Source organism: Haliaeetus leucocephalus, unplaced genomic scaffold (assembly GCF_000737465.1).
Source record: "Haliaeetus leucocephalus isolate CR32 unplaced genomic scaffold, Haliaeetus_leucocephalus-4.0 Scaffold275, whole genome shotgun sequence".
In the NCBI taxonomy this organism is placed as follows: domain Eukaryota; kingdom Metazoa; phylum Chordata; class Aves; order Accipitriformes; family Accipitridae; genus Haliaeetus; species Haliaeetus leucocephalus.
The window spans coordinates 118,030-133,672 of NW_010972711.1; the positions used below are offsets into that span (position 1 = coordinate 118,030).

General features: G+C 36.2%; 1 protein-coding gene across 6 annotated transcripts in view; it reads left to right on the forward strand.

The window, feature by feature from the left end:
- Window positions 1-15,643, forward strand: part of PUM2 (pumilio RNA-binding family member 2) — a 75,573-nt gene that overhangs the window by 32,133 nt on the left and 27,797 nt on the right. For 5 of the 6 annotated variants that reach the window (XM_010569835.1, XM_010569837.1, XM_010569839.1 and 2 more), the window contains exons 3-10: window positions 2,353-2,458; window positions 2,762-2,949; window positions 3,582-3,754; window positions 6,953-7,223; window positions 7,517-7,610; window positions 9,442-9,567; window positions 10,747-10,886; window positions 12,649-12,787. In XM_010569835.1, the coding sequence (XP_010568137.1) occupies window positions 2,353-2,458; window positions 2,762-2,949; window positions 3,582-3,754; window positions 6,953-7,223; window positions 7,517-7,610; window positions 9,442-9,567; window positions 10,747-10,886; window positions 12,649-12,787 (1,237 nt within the window). The remainder of the gene's footprint in view (window positions 1-2,352; window positions 2,459-2,761; window positions 2,950-3,581; window positions 3,755-6,952; window positions 7,224-7,516; window positions 7,611-9,441; window positions 9,568-10,746; window positions 10,887-12,648; window positions 12,788-15,643) is intronic. The other variant, XM_010569838.1, reaches the window with a different exon arrangement.

Below are 15,643 nucleotides of genomic sequence, written 5' to 3' on the forward strand. Positions count from 1 at the left end.
TTTCTTTGTGTACCAGAGTACATGAAGGCCTCAAGCAGTTGTATATATCTGTTTGGAATTTGAGAGTATTTACTTTAAAAAAAACAAACCAGCAAACCTAAAGAAAACCCCAGACAACAACAACAACAAAGAACCCCAAACAACAACAACAAAATCCTCCCCAAACAACCTGTACTTTTGCAGTGCGCATTATTGCTGCTTTCTACCAGTGGACAGTTTTTTTCCTTGGATAGAAATCTTGTGAATGAGTTTTGAAACCAAAACTGGTACTGCAGCATGTTCTGCTCTAAATTTGCATGTTGTTCTTAACATTGTGTTGTCTGAACACCTGTCTGATAGTGGAATTTACTAATTTCAGGGTAAGCATATTTTAAGGTGATGCTTATTTTATGACACCCAAGATACTGCTTGATCTGTTTTATTCTGACAAGGTTGTGTTAGGTTGTGACACCTTGACTTCTGTATTGCTCATAGCTCTCATCTCAGCTGGACGCATATTTGAACTTGTATTAGACTGTATTTAAAATAAAATACGATTCTCTTTCTCAAAACCTAGGTTTCATAGACATCATGAAATGCTTGCTTTCTATTCTATCACTATCCTACAAAATGAAAAATAAGTAGTATTGCAAACTTGTTACAACATAAAGCTAAAAAGGATTAATAGATTGCATAGGCTGATCTGAATTTTATAATCTTTTGCTTTTAGTCGAACCACAGTTAGAAGATTCCATTAATCTATTTCTCTGTCCTCTGATGGCTAATGTCATGCCTTAAATTCGGGGTAAACTTAATATCCTGGTGCTTCCAAAGTATGTTTGGTTGACATCAGGTGATGATTCTCCCATGCATTGAGAAAGTGGGCATCTCTGTCAGGGCAGAGTGTAACACTCTTGCAAGCATAATACTCTCCTATAGTTTTGTTGAGGTTTGGCTATTTATCATCCTCCACCCTGAGCCCTTGTGTGTTAATGAATTTGTGTAAGGAACCCAGGATTTCAGTAGGTTTGCTAGTCAAAATACTTTGTTTCTGGTAAGAGCTTTGGACAGCACAGAAAAACAGCAATCAGCAATCCTTAAGTTACTCCAGAGGAGCTCTCATCACCTCTGTTTCAGTGTTAATATTGTGGCCTGTTAATTGCAATCTTACCCTCTTCTCTAAGCTGTTTTCATGAGCTCTTTCAATACTACATGAAGAAATACCTAGAAAAATACTCTTTTTAGTAGTTTCATCAAGGCTCATACTAAGCAGCTGTGAAGTTCAGAAGGATTTTTTAGTTGCTTACCAGGAGAATCAAAGCTCTAGAACATACTTGTTTGTTGTAAACAAAGCTTTATCAGATTACATTTGTTTTCTAAATTCACAAAATCTAAAATTTTAAAGTGAAAGTTGTATTTTGCAAAATTTGATGGATTACAATGCTGTCTACAGAGCTCTTCCCAATTTGTTTTGCAAGTTGTTTTCATTGCAGTTTCAGTTGATGGACCTTGTAAAGGATGTAATACATAGTCTGAAAATACAAGTTTTTAATTGCATATTCAAGAGAAAATGTCATATGCAGAGTTTGGCAGTTTTACTGCTACCGATGGGAGAAGTTAGAGAAATAAAGTAACAGTAGTAAAATGTAAAAAGAATGCTGACATTTGAGGTAGTTTTGTGCGGTGCTTCTGTCATGTCATGCTCAGTCTTCTGTCCTTGAAGACAGTACAAGAAGTGATATTGATCTGACTTGAAACTTTCTGCTTTAGAAGTAGTAATGAAAAAAAATCGTATAGCTGAATGAAATCATTGGTACATGGAACTTCAAATTTGAATGTCACAGATTTGTAATCGGCAGATCCCTATGGTCTAAAGGAGCTGACTTGCCACCATGTGTTTTAGTCGCCTTCTAAAATTTGCAGCGTGATTCGTTTCTGAGTAAACATAATGTTACAATGAACTGCTGCTGTTTCTGGTTATCATGATAGTATTAATTAAAGGCCAAGCTTTTGAGTGAACACAGAAAGAAGGCAGTGTTAGTTAAAGTTTCAGAGAAGATTAACTCGGTTTAACACAGGGATTAATTTGATTAGCTTTTTTCACAGCTGTTTCTATATTCTGTATATCTCCCTTATAACTTCAGAATCTCAGTCTGGTTGGGGTCATTTGAGCAATTTCTTTATACAGCATCAGCTTCAGTAACAACATAACTTTTAAGTGTTTATAATTATTCCTTGGCAATGAGTGCTTCCTTATGTAACGCTGACTTTAGTATCTAAAATTAATTACTTGCATATCCTTTTAATAGTATTGCTAATTTTTGCCCATTTAGAAGCCTATTTTAAATAAAACCGTTTTCTCTTTTGGAACAGCTTTTACCTGCCAAAAAGTTTTGGGAACCTGATGATTCAGCAAAAGATGGACAAAAAGGGATATTCCTTGGTGATGAGTGGAGAGAGACTGCATGGGGAACTCCTCGTGAGTGATTCATATATATGTATTGAAAAATCAGTCGTGTTTACTAAATGTTCTTTCAAAGTAAATTAGTATTATAAATTTTAATTGTTTATTAAATTTCATTTTCCTTCAAGTTTAATTGTGAAACTGTATCCTACACTGGTGGTTGTGTGCCAATAACACTTTTTGAAACTGGGATGTGGATTTTTTTATTGAATTTAATTTTGGTCCTGTTTAATATCGCCTCTGTAATGAATTGCAAAAACCGTACAAGTTATATTTTAAAAAAATACAATAGTTTATTTATTTGTTTGTTTTTAACAGACCATTCTATGTCCCAACCTATTATGGTACAGAGAAAGCCTGGACAGGGTTTTCATGGAAACAGTGAAGTAAATGCTGTATTGTCTCCGCGATCAGAAAGTGGTGGCCTTGGAGTGAGCATGGTAGAATATGTGTTAAGTTCCTCTCCAGCTGATAAATTGGATTCCCGGTTTAGGAAAGGAGCTTTTGTAAGTAATGCAGTGTGTTAAGCTTGCCTAGTCACCTACTACGGTCTTACTGTCTTATATGGTTGTATTTTCTACTCTATTTGTCCATTTTCCTTTTTTAACTCTTCTCTTTAGAAGTGTGTAGTTGCTATCTGTCTGTCTGTCTTGGTTGGAGTGGGCAGAAGAGGGAAGTGGTTTGGGAATCTTGACTGAATAGCTGTCTTAAAAAAGTACTTTCCTAACACCTTTAAATAAAGATAGGAAAAAGATTGCAAATAATTTAAAATGTGTGATGGGCTTTATTCTAGATCTTCCTATTCTATGTTTCCATATGGGTTTGTTTTGTACTAGATGTTTTAACCTTATAAAATAAACTTTATCTAATTTGAAGTGTTACTGCTTTAACAGCACCGCTATAGTTAAGGTTGAGTTAGCTCTTCCATTATAAATCTTGGCATTCCTTTTCACATTTTGGCAGTTATTAACTGCATTTGGTTGAAACTTGATGACCAAGTTACCCACCAAATGCAATTTCATTGAATACAAACTGTTTGTATTGTTTACGTTCGCTGTAGTGTAGAATTAGGTCACCTTGTGGTGCTCCTATTGTGTTCTGTTCAATATTCAGAATCAAACAGATTCTTTTTCCTCAGGGCACTAGAGATGCTGAAACAGATGGACCTGAGAAAGGAGATCAGAAAGGCAAGGCTTCTCCATTTGAGGAGGACAAAAACAGAGATCTTAAACAAGGAGATGATGAGGATGTTACTAAAATAAATGGCAGAGGTTTGCCAAATGGAATGGATGCCGATTGCAAAGATTTTAAGTAAGCTTTTAACTGTTTCTCAAGAAGACGAGCATGTCTCTTAAGGGCATTATTACAGTTCCGGTTTGTGTGTCAGCTTTAAACATTACCCAGCTGCAGACTGATTCTTCCTACCTCACGTCCTCCCTTTCCCACTGTGCCACATGTTTCTTAGGATGTCATTAATGTGTGTGTCACTTCTCATGAGACAAATTCATCTTAATATAGTAATTATTCAAAGTAAATGGGTACCTTCAAAATGTGGTGGATTAGAGGGATGAATACTTTAACCCTTTTAATTTCAAACTAAATTCCTTTCTCTCTCTGCTTCTTTTTAATACTCTATAACTTTTGCATCTGATTGTTGTTGTAGAGAGTAAGTCCTACAGAATTTTAATCTTCCTTCTAATTTTGCTAGTGGATACCACAGCTTAACACAATTATTTCCCCCCCAAAAGTCTTGATAGAAACCATTTATTTGACTAAGGAGAAACAATGTATTTCCCTATTCACCTAGTTAAATGTCATCTATTCACAATATGGAATGGTGTTGTGGTTTGGTTGTTTACTTAGGGGGAAAAAAAATTGAACCAAGCTTGAGCTTTTGAACTGTGAACTCCTATATGACAGCACAGCCAGACGTTTTTTTCCTAATACTAAGCTGCATTTTAAATTGGGTATTTTTAAAGGAATAATCTTTGTTTTTTAAATGACTGTGATGCATTTGTAACTGTCATACAGAAGAATTAACAAGATCAGAAAACTAGATTGCTGCTCATAAATTTGTATTAATGTGATGAACATGACCGAATAGTTGTGGTTTCATTAGTTCATAATTGAACAAGTATATTAAAATGCATGTTTAAATCCCATACGTAAGTATTTCCTACCCTTTAAAAAATGTATTTACCTGAGGCTTAGGAGGGATTCTTCAAATCTATTTTTCAAGACATATTATTGAAAAGAATATAATACCAAGCACATCTGAGAGCTCAAATTAGCTCCGTTCGGATGCAGGCTGCCATACGCACAATAAACAAAGTTACCTTCAATATTAGATGTGGAAAATGCAGATTAAATTTTGTCCTGCTTTTCTTTACCAGTATCTGCTTCAATTTTGAAATAGTTGCTTGTGTAGTACCTTTTGTGTTATTTAAAGAGAGAAATTTTTAAAAAATACGCAAGTGCAAAAAAGCATCCAAAGCCAGTAAGTGTCTTAAAAAAAGAAAATCCATCTAATTTAAATGGTCTGTGTAAAGTGGTGGTATAAAGCCCTCCAAACAGAGGTTTATAATTGAAGTATTGACACAACTTTAACTATAGCAACAGAACAGCACCAATATAAGGAGCAACATATATTAGGTAAACATAAGTATTAACAAAAAAACTTTGTCCTGTCCTCCTCCTCATATTTTTATTGTACTTGCAGCTTTTTTTTAAACTAAAATATGTACTGAAATAACTGCCTTTTTTCCTTTTGTTCTTCACTTTGTTGATACTGTATGTCACTTGGGAAGAATAAGGGATATTAAATGGCTTCAAACTCAAGTTTTGTACATTGAGCAAGACATGTTTGCTAGCTAGGATACTTAGATGGTAGCCAGTATGTTATAGATGATTGTCATGAGGTTGGTTGTTACATTAAAATAATCCAGTGTAACTGTTTTATCTTTGAAGTATTTTGTCCAAAGTAATAGATCATACAGTATTGTTGAATAAACTCACTAAAAGATTGCTTTCTAGCTACACAGTCTTTAGGGTTGGAATCAGCGAATACCAAAGTTCTAGCAGATCTTTTTGCATTAATCTTGTGCTTCAGTGAGGAACAGATATACTTCAACTTTGGAGCCCTGAAGAGGGAGGAGAACAGGTAGTACTAAGGCTGTGTCTCTATCCTAGAATTAGCAGTGTACCATACTGGTCTGGCAGTGTACTGCTCGACTAAGTGTAGTTTCATCCTGCAAGATGGCATTTTGTATCTGAGCCCAGTTATCACAAATAAAGCAAACTTAACTGGAAATTGTCTGTTTCCTGAGAAACAATACGTAATTATCGAGTTCTACCAACACAATAATGCTGTTAAGGGATCATAGATTCTGTCACACAACTCCTTCCTAATAGTTGACTTAAATTTTTGCCAGTAAAAATTGATAGTCCAAACAATGTGGCCTGACACAGAAGGTGAAGTACTGCTCCAAATTAAGGTACCCTGAATCTAACCAAATACAGGGTTGGGAATCTGTTTAGGATGTGAATCTGTTGACATCTCTCTTGAGTTGTTTGTCTGTAGGTGTCTATAGCTGCATAGATATTCCCCTGTAGTCAGTGGGGATTTAGTCAATATGGCTGGTGGAGATGAGAACAATTAATCTTTCACCCTGAAGTAAACACCTAGTGACTGGTCAGTTGAGTTGCTGTCTAGGCTCTGTCAATGGTATTGACTAGATTTTCACTGCTTCTGATGGGAATTTAAACTCTAGTGCACCTAGAGATGTGTAAGTGTAGCTATCTACATCTCAGTCACCACCAGCCCCTCATATTTAGAAATTGAACTTTCAGGTGTTTAGCATAGTAAACAATTTCCAGCTCTGTATCTGTCTTACTGTCAACAGAAATAAAACACACATGTTTTCCTCCATCCTGAAGATTTTCTTCTGGAACAACAGGCTATATTTATTCTTGGAAATAAATAATTCTTGGAAACTGGGACAGAATCAATGCGATTATATTACGAACACTTTTTTTCTCCTGACCAATCATCTGGTATAGTGTAGTCTATTAAATGAGTTGTGTAGGAAATGAAGTGTTGTAGTCAAATGCTAAATGAGGCAGTTGTTAGTCCATTTTACTTAAGGTAAAAAATGTATTGTTTGCTTTTGAGATGTAAAAGATACTTGCTATATTGTATGTTTGTCTTTGCCAGTTGAAGTTTTATTGTCTCTTTCTCCTTTGGTGTGAGATGCAGTTAGGCATTTCCTTTTTTCTTTTTCTCTCTTTTTTTTTTTAATTTCTCTTCAGTAAGTTTTCTAATAATTCCTGTTGTTCCCAAAATGCAATAAAGAGCCATCCCAAAAGTTACAGGTGACCACAGTTCACTCCATTTCACTCACAACAGCTTCAAAGATGAGTTTGTTTTTCTCAGTGATTTGAAGAGCTGTATAATCTTAAAGTTTAAAAAAATAAATAGAATTATGCCTATCTTGAATTTCTTCTAAACAGTCGTACCCCTGGAAGTCGACAAGCCTCCCCAACAGAAGTAGCTGAACGCTTGGGCCCCAATCCCAGCACCACAGAAGGATTAGGTCCACTTCCCAATCCTACAGCCCACAAGCCTCTGGTAGAAGAATTCTCAAATCCAGAAAATCAGAATCTAGATGCCATGGAACAAGTCGGTCTTGATTCTCTACAGTTTGACTATCCTGGCAATCAGGTACAAATGGACTCTTCAGGAGCTACTGTAGGACTCTTTGACTACAATTCTCAGCAGCAGGTTAGTACTGGACTTGAAAACATGGCAAATTGGTCCTTTAAGTTGTGTGTCATCCTCTTCGATAATCCATCATTTAAGCATATGATACATTTGATTTTGTTTTGTCTGTGACTTAGTCAAAGGCAAATAAATGTATATTTAATCTAGAAGAATATTGGTGCATAATTTTATAGTTTGGTAACTTATTAGGATAGAATCTTGGTTTAAAATCTTTTTCTGTAAGTAAATCCCAGTATGTTATAGCCCTGAGTTTTGAAAACTGAAATACATCTTTTTTTTATCTTTTCCAATAGCTTTTCCAGAGGACTAATGCTCTGACTGTTCAACAGTTAACAGCAGCCCAGCAGCAGCAATACGCACTGGCTGCAGCTCAGCAGCCCCACATAGGTGAGGTTTTTGTAAAGTATAGCAGGCATCCCTGGCAAAAGTGGGTGTGTTGCTTTGGTATAATCCTTTCAGTTTTACCCATGGTATTCCAATTCAAATAGATACTGATCAATTGGCCCATTTTAGCAGTTCTCCTGAAAACTGTTCAGAATGACTGAATAAGGCTGTCCTCTCCTTAGAGAAAGTTTTCTATTGTGTAAATTTTTGCCTGCTTCGAACTGTTGCTCACAAAGAAATAAAAATTATTTTTGCTTGTGTAGCACAATAGTTGAATTTCGATGGGAGAAAAAGTAAAAGCTTTCCTGCTATAAGTAGTGATAGAAACACTAGCTTTATTTACTAAAATAACAAAAATAGACAGTTCTGTTATTCTGTTGCAGTTCAGTATTTTTGATAATCCAGTTAAAAACCACTGTATAGTAGGATTTTAAAATCAGACTTTTGTGTTAATTCATTCTTCCTTGTTAATGGGACCTTTTAAGCAGATAGCTCTTTATTCTTGTTGGGTACCTTTCTCTGTGATGGAATTAATTCTTTAGCAAGTACTTTTTTCTGTCTTTTTAAAGTAATCCAGTGAATTAAAGACAAAGTTCTTTGTGTGCTGGCAACTCAACAAGGAGGCTATAATTCAGTGACAACAGTTTTATCTGCCTCTGGGGAAGCTGTGTGTTTAGGGTGAGGGAGGTTGAAACTCACATGGAAGCGATTCGTTATTTAAGGAAGGAGCTCCTCAGATTATGACACTGTAGGGCAGATTTAAAGATTCCTGTCCTTCCCACTCTCCACCACTAGGTTGTTGAGGTGTGTGCACCTATCTCCTTCCTCTTCATCGGGAAAAGAGTTCTCAGGATCAGAAGGGCAGACAGAAATAGAAAGCAGCATCTCCAAAGGGATGTGTCCATATTCTCCTGCAATATGGTGACAGTTGTGTTTTCCCACCAGCTTGTTTAGCTAGATTGTGAGGTCTGTGCGAATCCACAAGTCCTGTCTTTGGCTTCTACAGTGCAGAGAAGTCCCTACTGTGTATAAAGTGCTGACTGAGCAGTCAGCTGTATCTTGCCCCTTTGAAATGCAGCCTCTTCTGATATGTATATTAATAGAAATTTAGCAAGAAGCCTTCTATTTGGAAGGAGGAACATAGCTTGATGTGCTATGCTTGCTGGACCAGTTGCCGCTTCAGTGTTGGAGAAAGTACATGAACCTGACTGACAGGGGAAACTCTGGGTAACAATGCTTTGTTTGACTGAGTTTCTTCAGTTGTCTCCTTCCATTATGATCCTTTATATCAAATTTGGATTCTTGAAAGTAAGATTAGCATCCCATAACTGGCTGTTTAAAACCTAGGTATCCAATTCAAACTACCTGGTTAGATTCCCGGTTAGATTCCCCCCCCCCCCCCCCCCCCTCCCTATTGTCAGTGAAAAGAGATTTGTATCTCTAGCAGGTGATTCATTCTATCTGGCAGATTCACTTAAGACACTAGATGATTTGTCTGATACAGATTTAGTTGTAAGACTAGTGTAACTTTTAGATAGTTAAAACTGGACAAGGTCAACTCCACTTAGAATAATCCCTTCTATATAAGGGTGGGTAGATACATATGAGAGAAATTTCCTTGGAGTCTGTAGATCCAGCAAAACAAAGCTGTTGGGCCTTGCGATTAGTAAGAAAAGACTGGTGAGAAGACATAGAAGTGATGATTTTTGTAATGGTGTACCTGCTCTTAGAAACTTCAAAAGTACAAGCAGTTCTGATTTTAACAGATATAGTTTGAATATGACGATGCTTGCTAAGTATGTTAGCTATAATTAAACTCTGTTTATTACTGTAGCAGGCGTATTCTCAGCAGGCTTGGCTCCAGCTGCTTTTGTGCCAAACCCATACATTATCAGTGCTGCTCCTCCAGGTACTGACCCATACACTGCAGCTGGATTAGCTGCAGCAGCTACCCTAGCAGGTAACTGAACACTTTCTAGTGTCTATCTTGATAATTTTACTGAACAAAATTAGAAAAAAGCTGAAATCCATTCTGTTTATTCTCTGTAAATGTATTTCTAGGAAGGAGGGACTTCTAGGAAAATTAATATTGTGTTTTTGAAAATTTTCACTAAAACGTAAAGAGATTCAGTTTCTGTTATATGTGGATTCTGAGTATTTCTTTCCACTGGACTTTTATATACAACAGTTAGGTTTCTTCTGTTCTAAAAATGTTTATCCTTAATAAGGTTTCATCTGACATTAGTAGTATGTATTGTTTTCGAAAGATGAGATAGCTAGCCTTTCCTTGTATGTTTTTACTTGGTGCATTAATTTTCTAATTCCAGGTTTTCTCATTCCCAGTGGGCATGAGAATAAAGATGACCTCCAGCGTGCTAAAAGGCCCAGACAACAGATAAACCCCAAGCCCAGGAAAATATCTTAAAAAGTTAATAGGTATCACTGTGAAACAACACTACTGAGTATTTAAGTCCCAGCTAGAGCTCAGACCTGAGCATAGCATTTTAAAAAAAATCTTCTTATCTACAGTTGGTGGTTTCACAGGAAAGGCAGTAGAAAGAACTAAAATATATGTATATGTAATGCATTATGTGTACAATACAATGACATAGAGAGCTCACTTCTCTACAGATTCTTTATCAATAGACTGGAAGAGGTAAATGTGCTCACTCTGAAGAGCGTGATGTGGTAGGCAGGGGAGGGAAAGGCAATAGTTGTGTTTATGAGCAAGGGAAGCATACAGAAAGGAGGAATAATAGATGATCAAAGTCTCAGTGTATCTCTATCAGGAGAATGAACTTGGTTCATTCTGTGGTGTTCTGAAGTGATCTTTTTTCCAACTATGGAAGCTTTTGAGTGTTCTTTGGTATACAAGCTTTGATTACTTTAAGTTTTTTCTTTGTCACCGGAGTCTCACAAGGGTGTTTATTTTTTTCATAGAGAAGGTATGGTTTGATGTGAATCCTTTAACCCATATGTGTGCATGTATCATTTTGGCTAATATGGGAATTAATTTCTTTTTAATACTGATTCCTGTTTTGACATATAGAAGATAGACTAATGAGGGATGCTACAAACAATATAAACAATTATTTTAACTAGCTGAAACAGATGGAATAATAATGTCTTCTGGTTTTAGGTCCTGCTGTGGTTCCGCCTCAGTATTATGGTGTTCCATGGGGGGTGTATCCAGCCAATTTATTTCAGCAGCAAGCTGCAGCAGCAAATACCACAGCAAATCAGCAAGCGGCTTCACAGGCACAACAGGGACAGCAACCGGTATGTCCTTCATAAAAAAGAGATGCACATTTAAAGCCTTACCTTAATATTCTCAGTATATAAGGATCAGCTTCTAGAAAATTTTACATAATTCAGATGTGCTGTATCAAATAATAAATGAATATTAAAAACGCTCAATTTCCTTATATTACTGATTGTCTTTATAACTTCACTTACTGAAATACTTAGTATTCAGCTTATTTTGCATTCCCAATTTTTAAAATAAAAACCATGAAAAATAGTTCCTTTAATCCAGGTCAGTGTGCTGTTATGTTTATGTCTAGGTAATGCTATCTGCACAGTTACTCAAAAATTAATGTAAAGTTCAAAACTAATCCAGAAAGCTAACAGAAGTGGATGGAAAGGAATGTTTTAGGAGGATATTTTTTCTTTTAAGCTTGGGAAAAAAATTATTGGTGTTTTTATTAATTAGCTGGGAAATGGAATGTTATAGGTTTTTCTTTGTCTCTTTAAAAAGTAGGAAAATAAAGGTGTTATCAGTAGTTTTTTTGCTTCACGGGGAAGAAGGATTGCCCTGCATATTTTTCTGTGACAGGATAATTGTATTACAACGCCATCATGTGCCATATGTTATTTTTGCCTTGTTAAATCAAGAATAAGCAATTGTTACAAGAACTTGTTGAAAATTCCATTTCTTTAAGTAACTTTAAAAAAAATAAGCTAACTTGCTATTGTTACTCTGGATCCATTTTTAAAACCATTATATGATCTTTCAGTATAAACAAATGGCCTTTTTCCACAAAGGGAAAAGCCAAATCTTATGATGGTCTTATGCTTGAATGAATGTAAATGGTGTGGGGTTTTTTTTGGTTTTTTGGTTTTTGGTTTTTTTTACTGGCAATATGGTTAAGTTCCATGCCATTCTTGTAAATTTGAGAAGTGACTTTGAGTTACCATGAAGTTCCAGAGTACCTTCATCACTGCCTTAATATTCAGGTGGATCTTTCTTCCTACTGATTATTGTTATCAGTGAACTGCTTTCATAACTGAATGTATATCATCCCTCCAGTGTTCTTTTTTTTTTTTCCTTTCTCCATAAAATGAATATCCAATTTCTGCAAAGCACATGTGAGATACTTTGTGGGGATATATTGTAAATTGTACTTCTCTTACTTTGGACCTGGAAAAGATTATTTTAACCAAGAGGAATAGAGTAGTTGCAAGAATTTAGATTGCTTTTCAGTCGGATTCCCAGAGATATGCTGTCAGAACATAATAAAATAAGCCTGTGTTGCATGGTGGTGGAGTGTTATATGAATTCTTAAAATTTAGTGGGTGCATTTTTTACAGCACTGTTGGCAGTGTAGTGTTAATTATTTAGATGAGTTACTACAAGCTCTGAAGTATTCAGACTTACATCATTAATTGCCTGAAAATAATGTAAACAAATGCATTTATCAGGGAAGGACATGTGTTCAGTTAATAAATAACGTGATATAAATGTATCACTCTTACAGATTTTCTTCCTTGCTTTATACTCATTACCATCAATGGAACATACATGATTCTGCTGTCCAGAGCAGGGCAGATACTTTATTGTCACCATTTGTCAGCAAACTAGTTTATTGGTTTCAAGGATATATACAAAGAATAAAAGGCATAAGGTGGAGTATTCCCTAAATGAAACTCAGAGCTAAGTGGCATGAAATATGCAAAGCAACTGTTCTAGACCTCTTTCAGAATATAATGGGCTTGCTTGCTTAGCTTTTTAAGGAAAGGGTGTTGTTTTGGTCTTTTCCAGGTTCTGCGAGCTGGAGCAACTCAGCGTCCCCTTACTCCCAATCAGGGTCAGCAAGGGCAGCAGGCAGAGTCACTTGCAGCAGCTGCAGCAGCAAATCCAGCTTTGGCTTTTGGTCAGGGTCTTGCTACAGGCATGCCAGGTATGTATGTTATCAGTGGATTAAGAGAATCACTGTAAGTTAAAGTATTGGTGTTATTAAATAACAGATTAACTATTAAAGTCCTGTTATGTTTATGATAAGCTGCTTAAAATTGTGTTTTATGTAGTTTTATGTTGTTCAGTTGGATTAAAATACTGGCATGGGATTCGTAGAGCACAAGAAATTCCTCTAGCATTTTTTATTTGGAGCGTTTTCTCTGTATTTGTTGTTACAAATGTATGCACAAGGAGTATCGTAGATTTTTGCAGGATAATTTCATATACATGCTGTCTTAAAAGGTTATGAGTTGTCTCATTACTCTGCAACAAGGAGTATTAATTTGTCTTTCTGAAGTTATTTTTTACTTGTGGCATATAATAATAACAACAATAATAAATCTAAAATTCATAATCCAAAATCAGGAATTTTAAAAGAAAATAACTGCTTAATCATCCCTGAAGATCACAACATGCTTGAAGTGGAAGCATTCCAAAGCTTGGAGCCTCAGATCCTTTTAGCATGCATGGCTTCTGACTTATTCGGGGGATGGTTATTCTGAGTCTCAGTACATGTGTCATAAATGCACAATGTGTTAGCGTGAAGTTCAGCATCACTTTTAAGTGTTTGGTACAATTACCTGAGCAAGAAAACTTAAGTATACTTGGCCGTTCTTCAGTATGAAAGTTAAGACTTTACATAGTTCAGTTAGGTAATGTTGATGGTAGCTGCAAATGCTTTTGACTTGTACAGGTTCTCTCCTCTGTCAGCACTACTGTGAAATGCCTCACAACCTATGGAAGTCAGAGTTAATTTGTTGCTGGATGCTCCAGGACTGCATTGTGCACTTTGCCTCACATGATCAGATTTTACACCTCTAGCTGCAGAACAGACTGGCTCTTGTGTTTATCTTGTCTGTTTTGTTTTAAACTGCCATTTTTATTTCTTCTCATGCAATAGTATCTTCAGCTTTTAGCATATTTCACCTGAGAATCAGCAAAGTGTGCTGTCACAGCACCTGTCAAGTGGTATCTCTGTACTCACCAAAGCAGTGGAGAAGGCCTGCAAACACTGAGGCATATCAGAGATGCTATGAGCATCTTTGCAAAAGCCTCAAAGGCTTAGCTATACCGGTTTTTGTATGTTTGGGTGTGTGGGGGGTGTATTTGTTTATAGTTAGTTATTAGGTCTTGCTTTGGACATGGAGCTCGAAGACTATGGAGTGGTCCATGCCTTGTAAAAAGCCTGTGACATGTAGCTCGAGTCAGATCAACATCTAAGACCTTGACCCAGCCCAAATTTGTGACTTCATTATAGGAAGATGTAAAAAGAGCATTATTTTCAGAAAGAAAAGTATTTATCTTAGTTCAGGGGTAGTTCTTAAAACACGCAATAAGGCCTCCTCCCCAAATGGGTGATTGAAAGTAATACTGAGTGGTCACATACATAAACTCAGTAATGCAAGAGCCTGTCCTGTGAAGACTGGACCTGAAGACTTTTTTCCTCCTCCATGAGCCCCAAGAGGTTTTTCCATGAGGGCAGGAACCTTTTTATTCAATTTCCATTGTAGGCTGCTTCTTTGTCCCATCTGCTGCATGCCTGAATGGCTAGAGAAAAACTTTATTCATGTGAACATATTTGAGACTGTTCTGTAATAGGAATTGTGTGCAACTGGCTTTCAGCCTTACTGACCATACTGTTACAGGGAATGGGGCTCCAAATAGAAACAAAAGGGACGTTTGTCTTCTCAATCATCATAAGCTGGTTTCATAGTGAGTTATGGGGAGCGCTGGTGATTTCTCTTTCTAGGTGAAGAAGAAGGATATGGGATGATGAAATGAATACAAGCCATTTTAGATGGGAATCATGATACTGTTTTAGATTTCTGTATTTGAGCTAGATACTTAAGGCTCCTTTTATAGCTACTGAAGAGAAATAGGAACTTTTAGTCTTGATTCATCTGACTCTATTTTAGTTACGTGATTTATCCTAAAGTGGGTTTTGCTCCAGAGGTGCCTTATTCTAGTCACTTACTACAAAATTGAGTCAAGATCACTAAATTACATCTGGATACCAAAATGTGATTAAGTGAATCCCAGGTAGTAACTAACCACTAAACAACACATACAACATAATAAACAAGCAGAAAGTGTGTGGAATTCTTGTTTCAATGGACTTAGATGTTTTACACGAAAGTGTAGGTCCAAATTGAATTTCACGCTTTTGAATATTCTTTGCAGAGAGGACATGTGTAGTTTGGCTTCACTGCGGGTTAATAAATGAGAGTATATTAGTCAGCTCATCCATACTGCTGTCTTTAAATTGTTTCAGCTGCTTGCTTCTTGCCACAGCCTTCATGTTGGATGAAATTAATGAGCTATCCCAACTGCAAGATTGTTTTATTTTTCAAATTTGATATTTCCAGTATTTCCGTATTAATTTAGGGAGGTGTATTCATGTAACATGTAAGGCACATATTTCATCCTAAGTGCAAAGAGAAATTGTCTGAAATACAGGTTACTTTTCATGTAATGTTTTTAAGTCTCTTTTCAGAAAAATTCAGGTTCTTTTTTAAAACCATCAAAAGTGAAATATATGTTGCATTGGAGTTACACAATTACATTTTAAATTCTTCCAGTCCTAATTTAGCAAGTCTTTCACTAACAAGGATTCTTAAAAACCAGACAGTTTCTGACTGAATAAATGTGTAAGACAAAGTCAGAGGGTACTCCCAATTTCATAATAATACGATGAGTATACATTCTTTTCTATGAATAAAACCAGCCCTCATCACAGACAATGGCTGGACATGCTGTACAAAGGCTGCAGAGCTGCTCAGCTTACCCTAAAATAGATGTC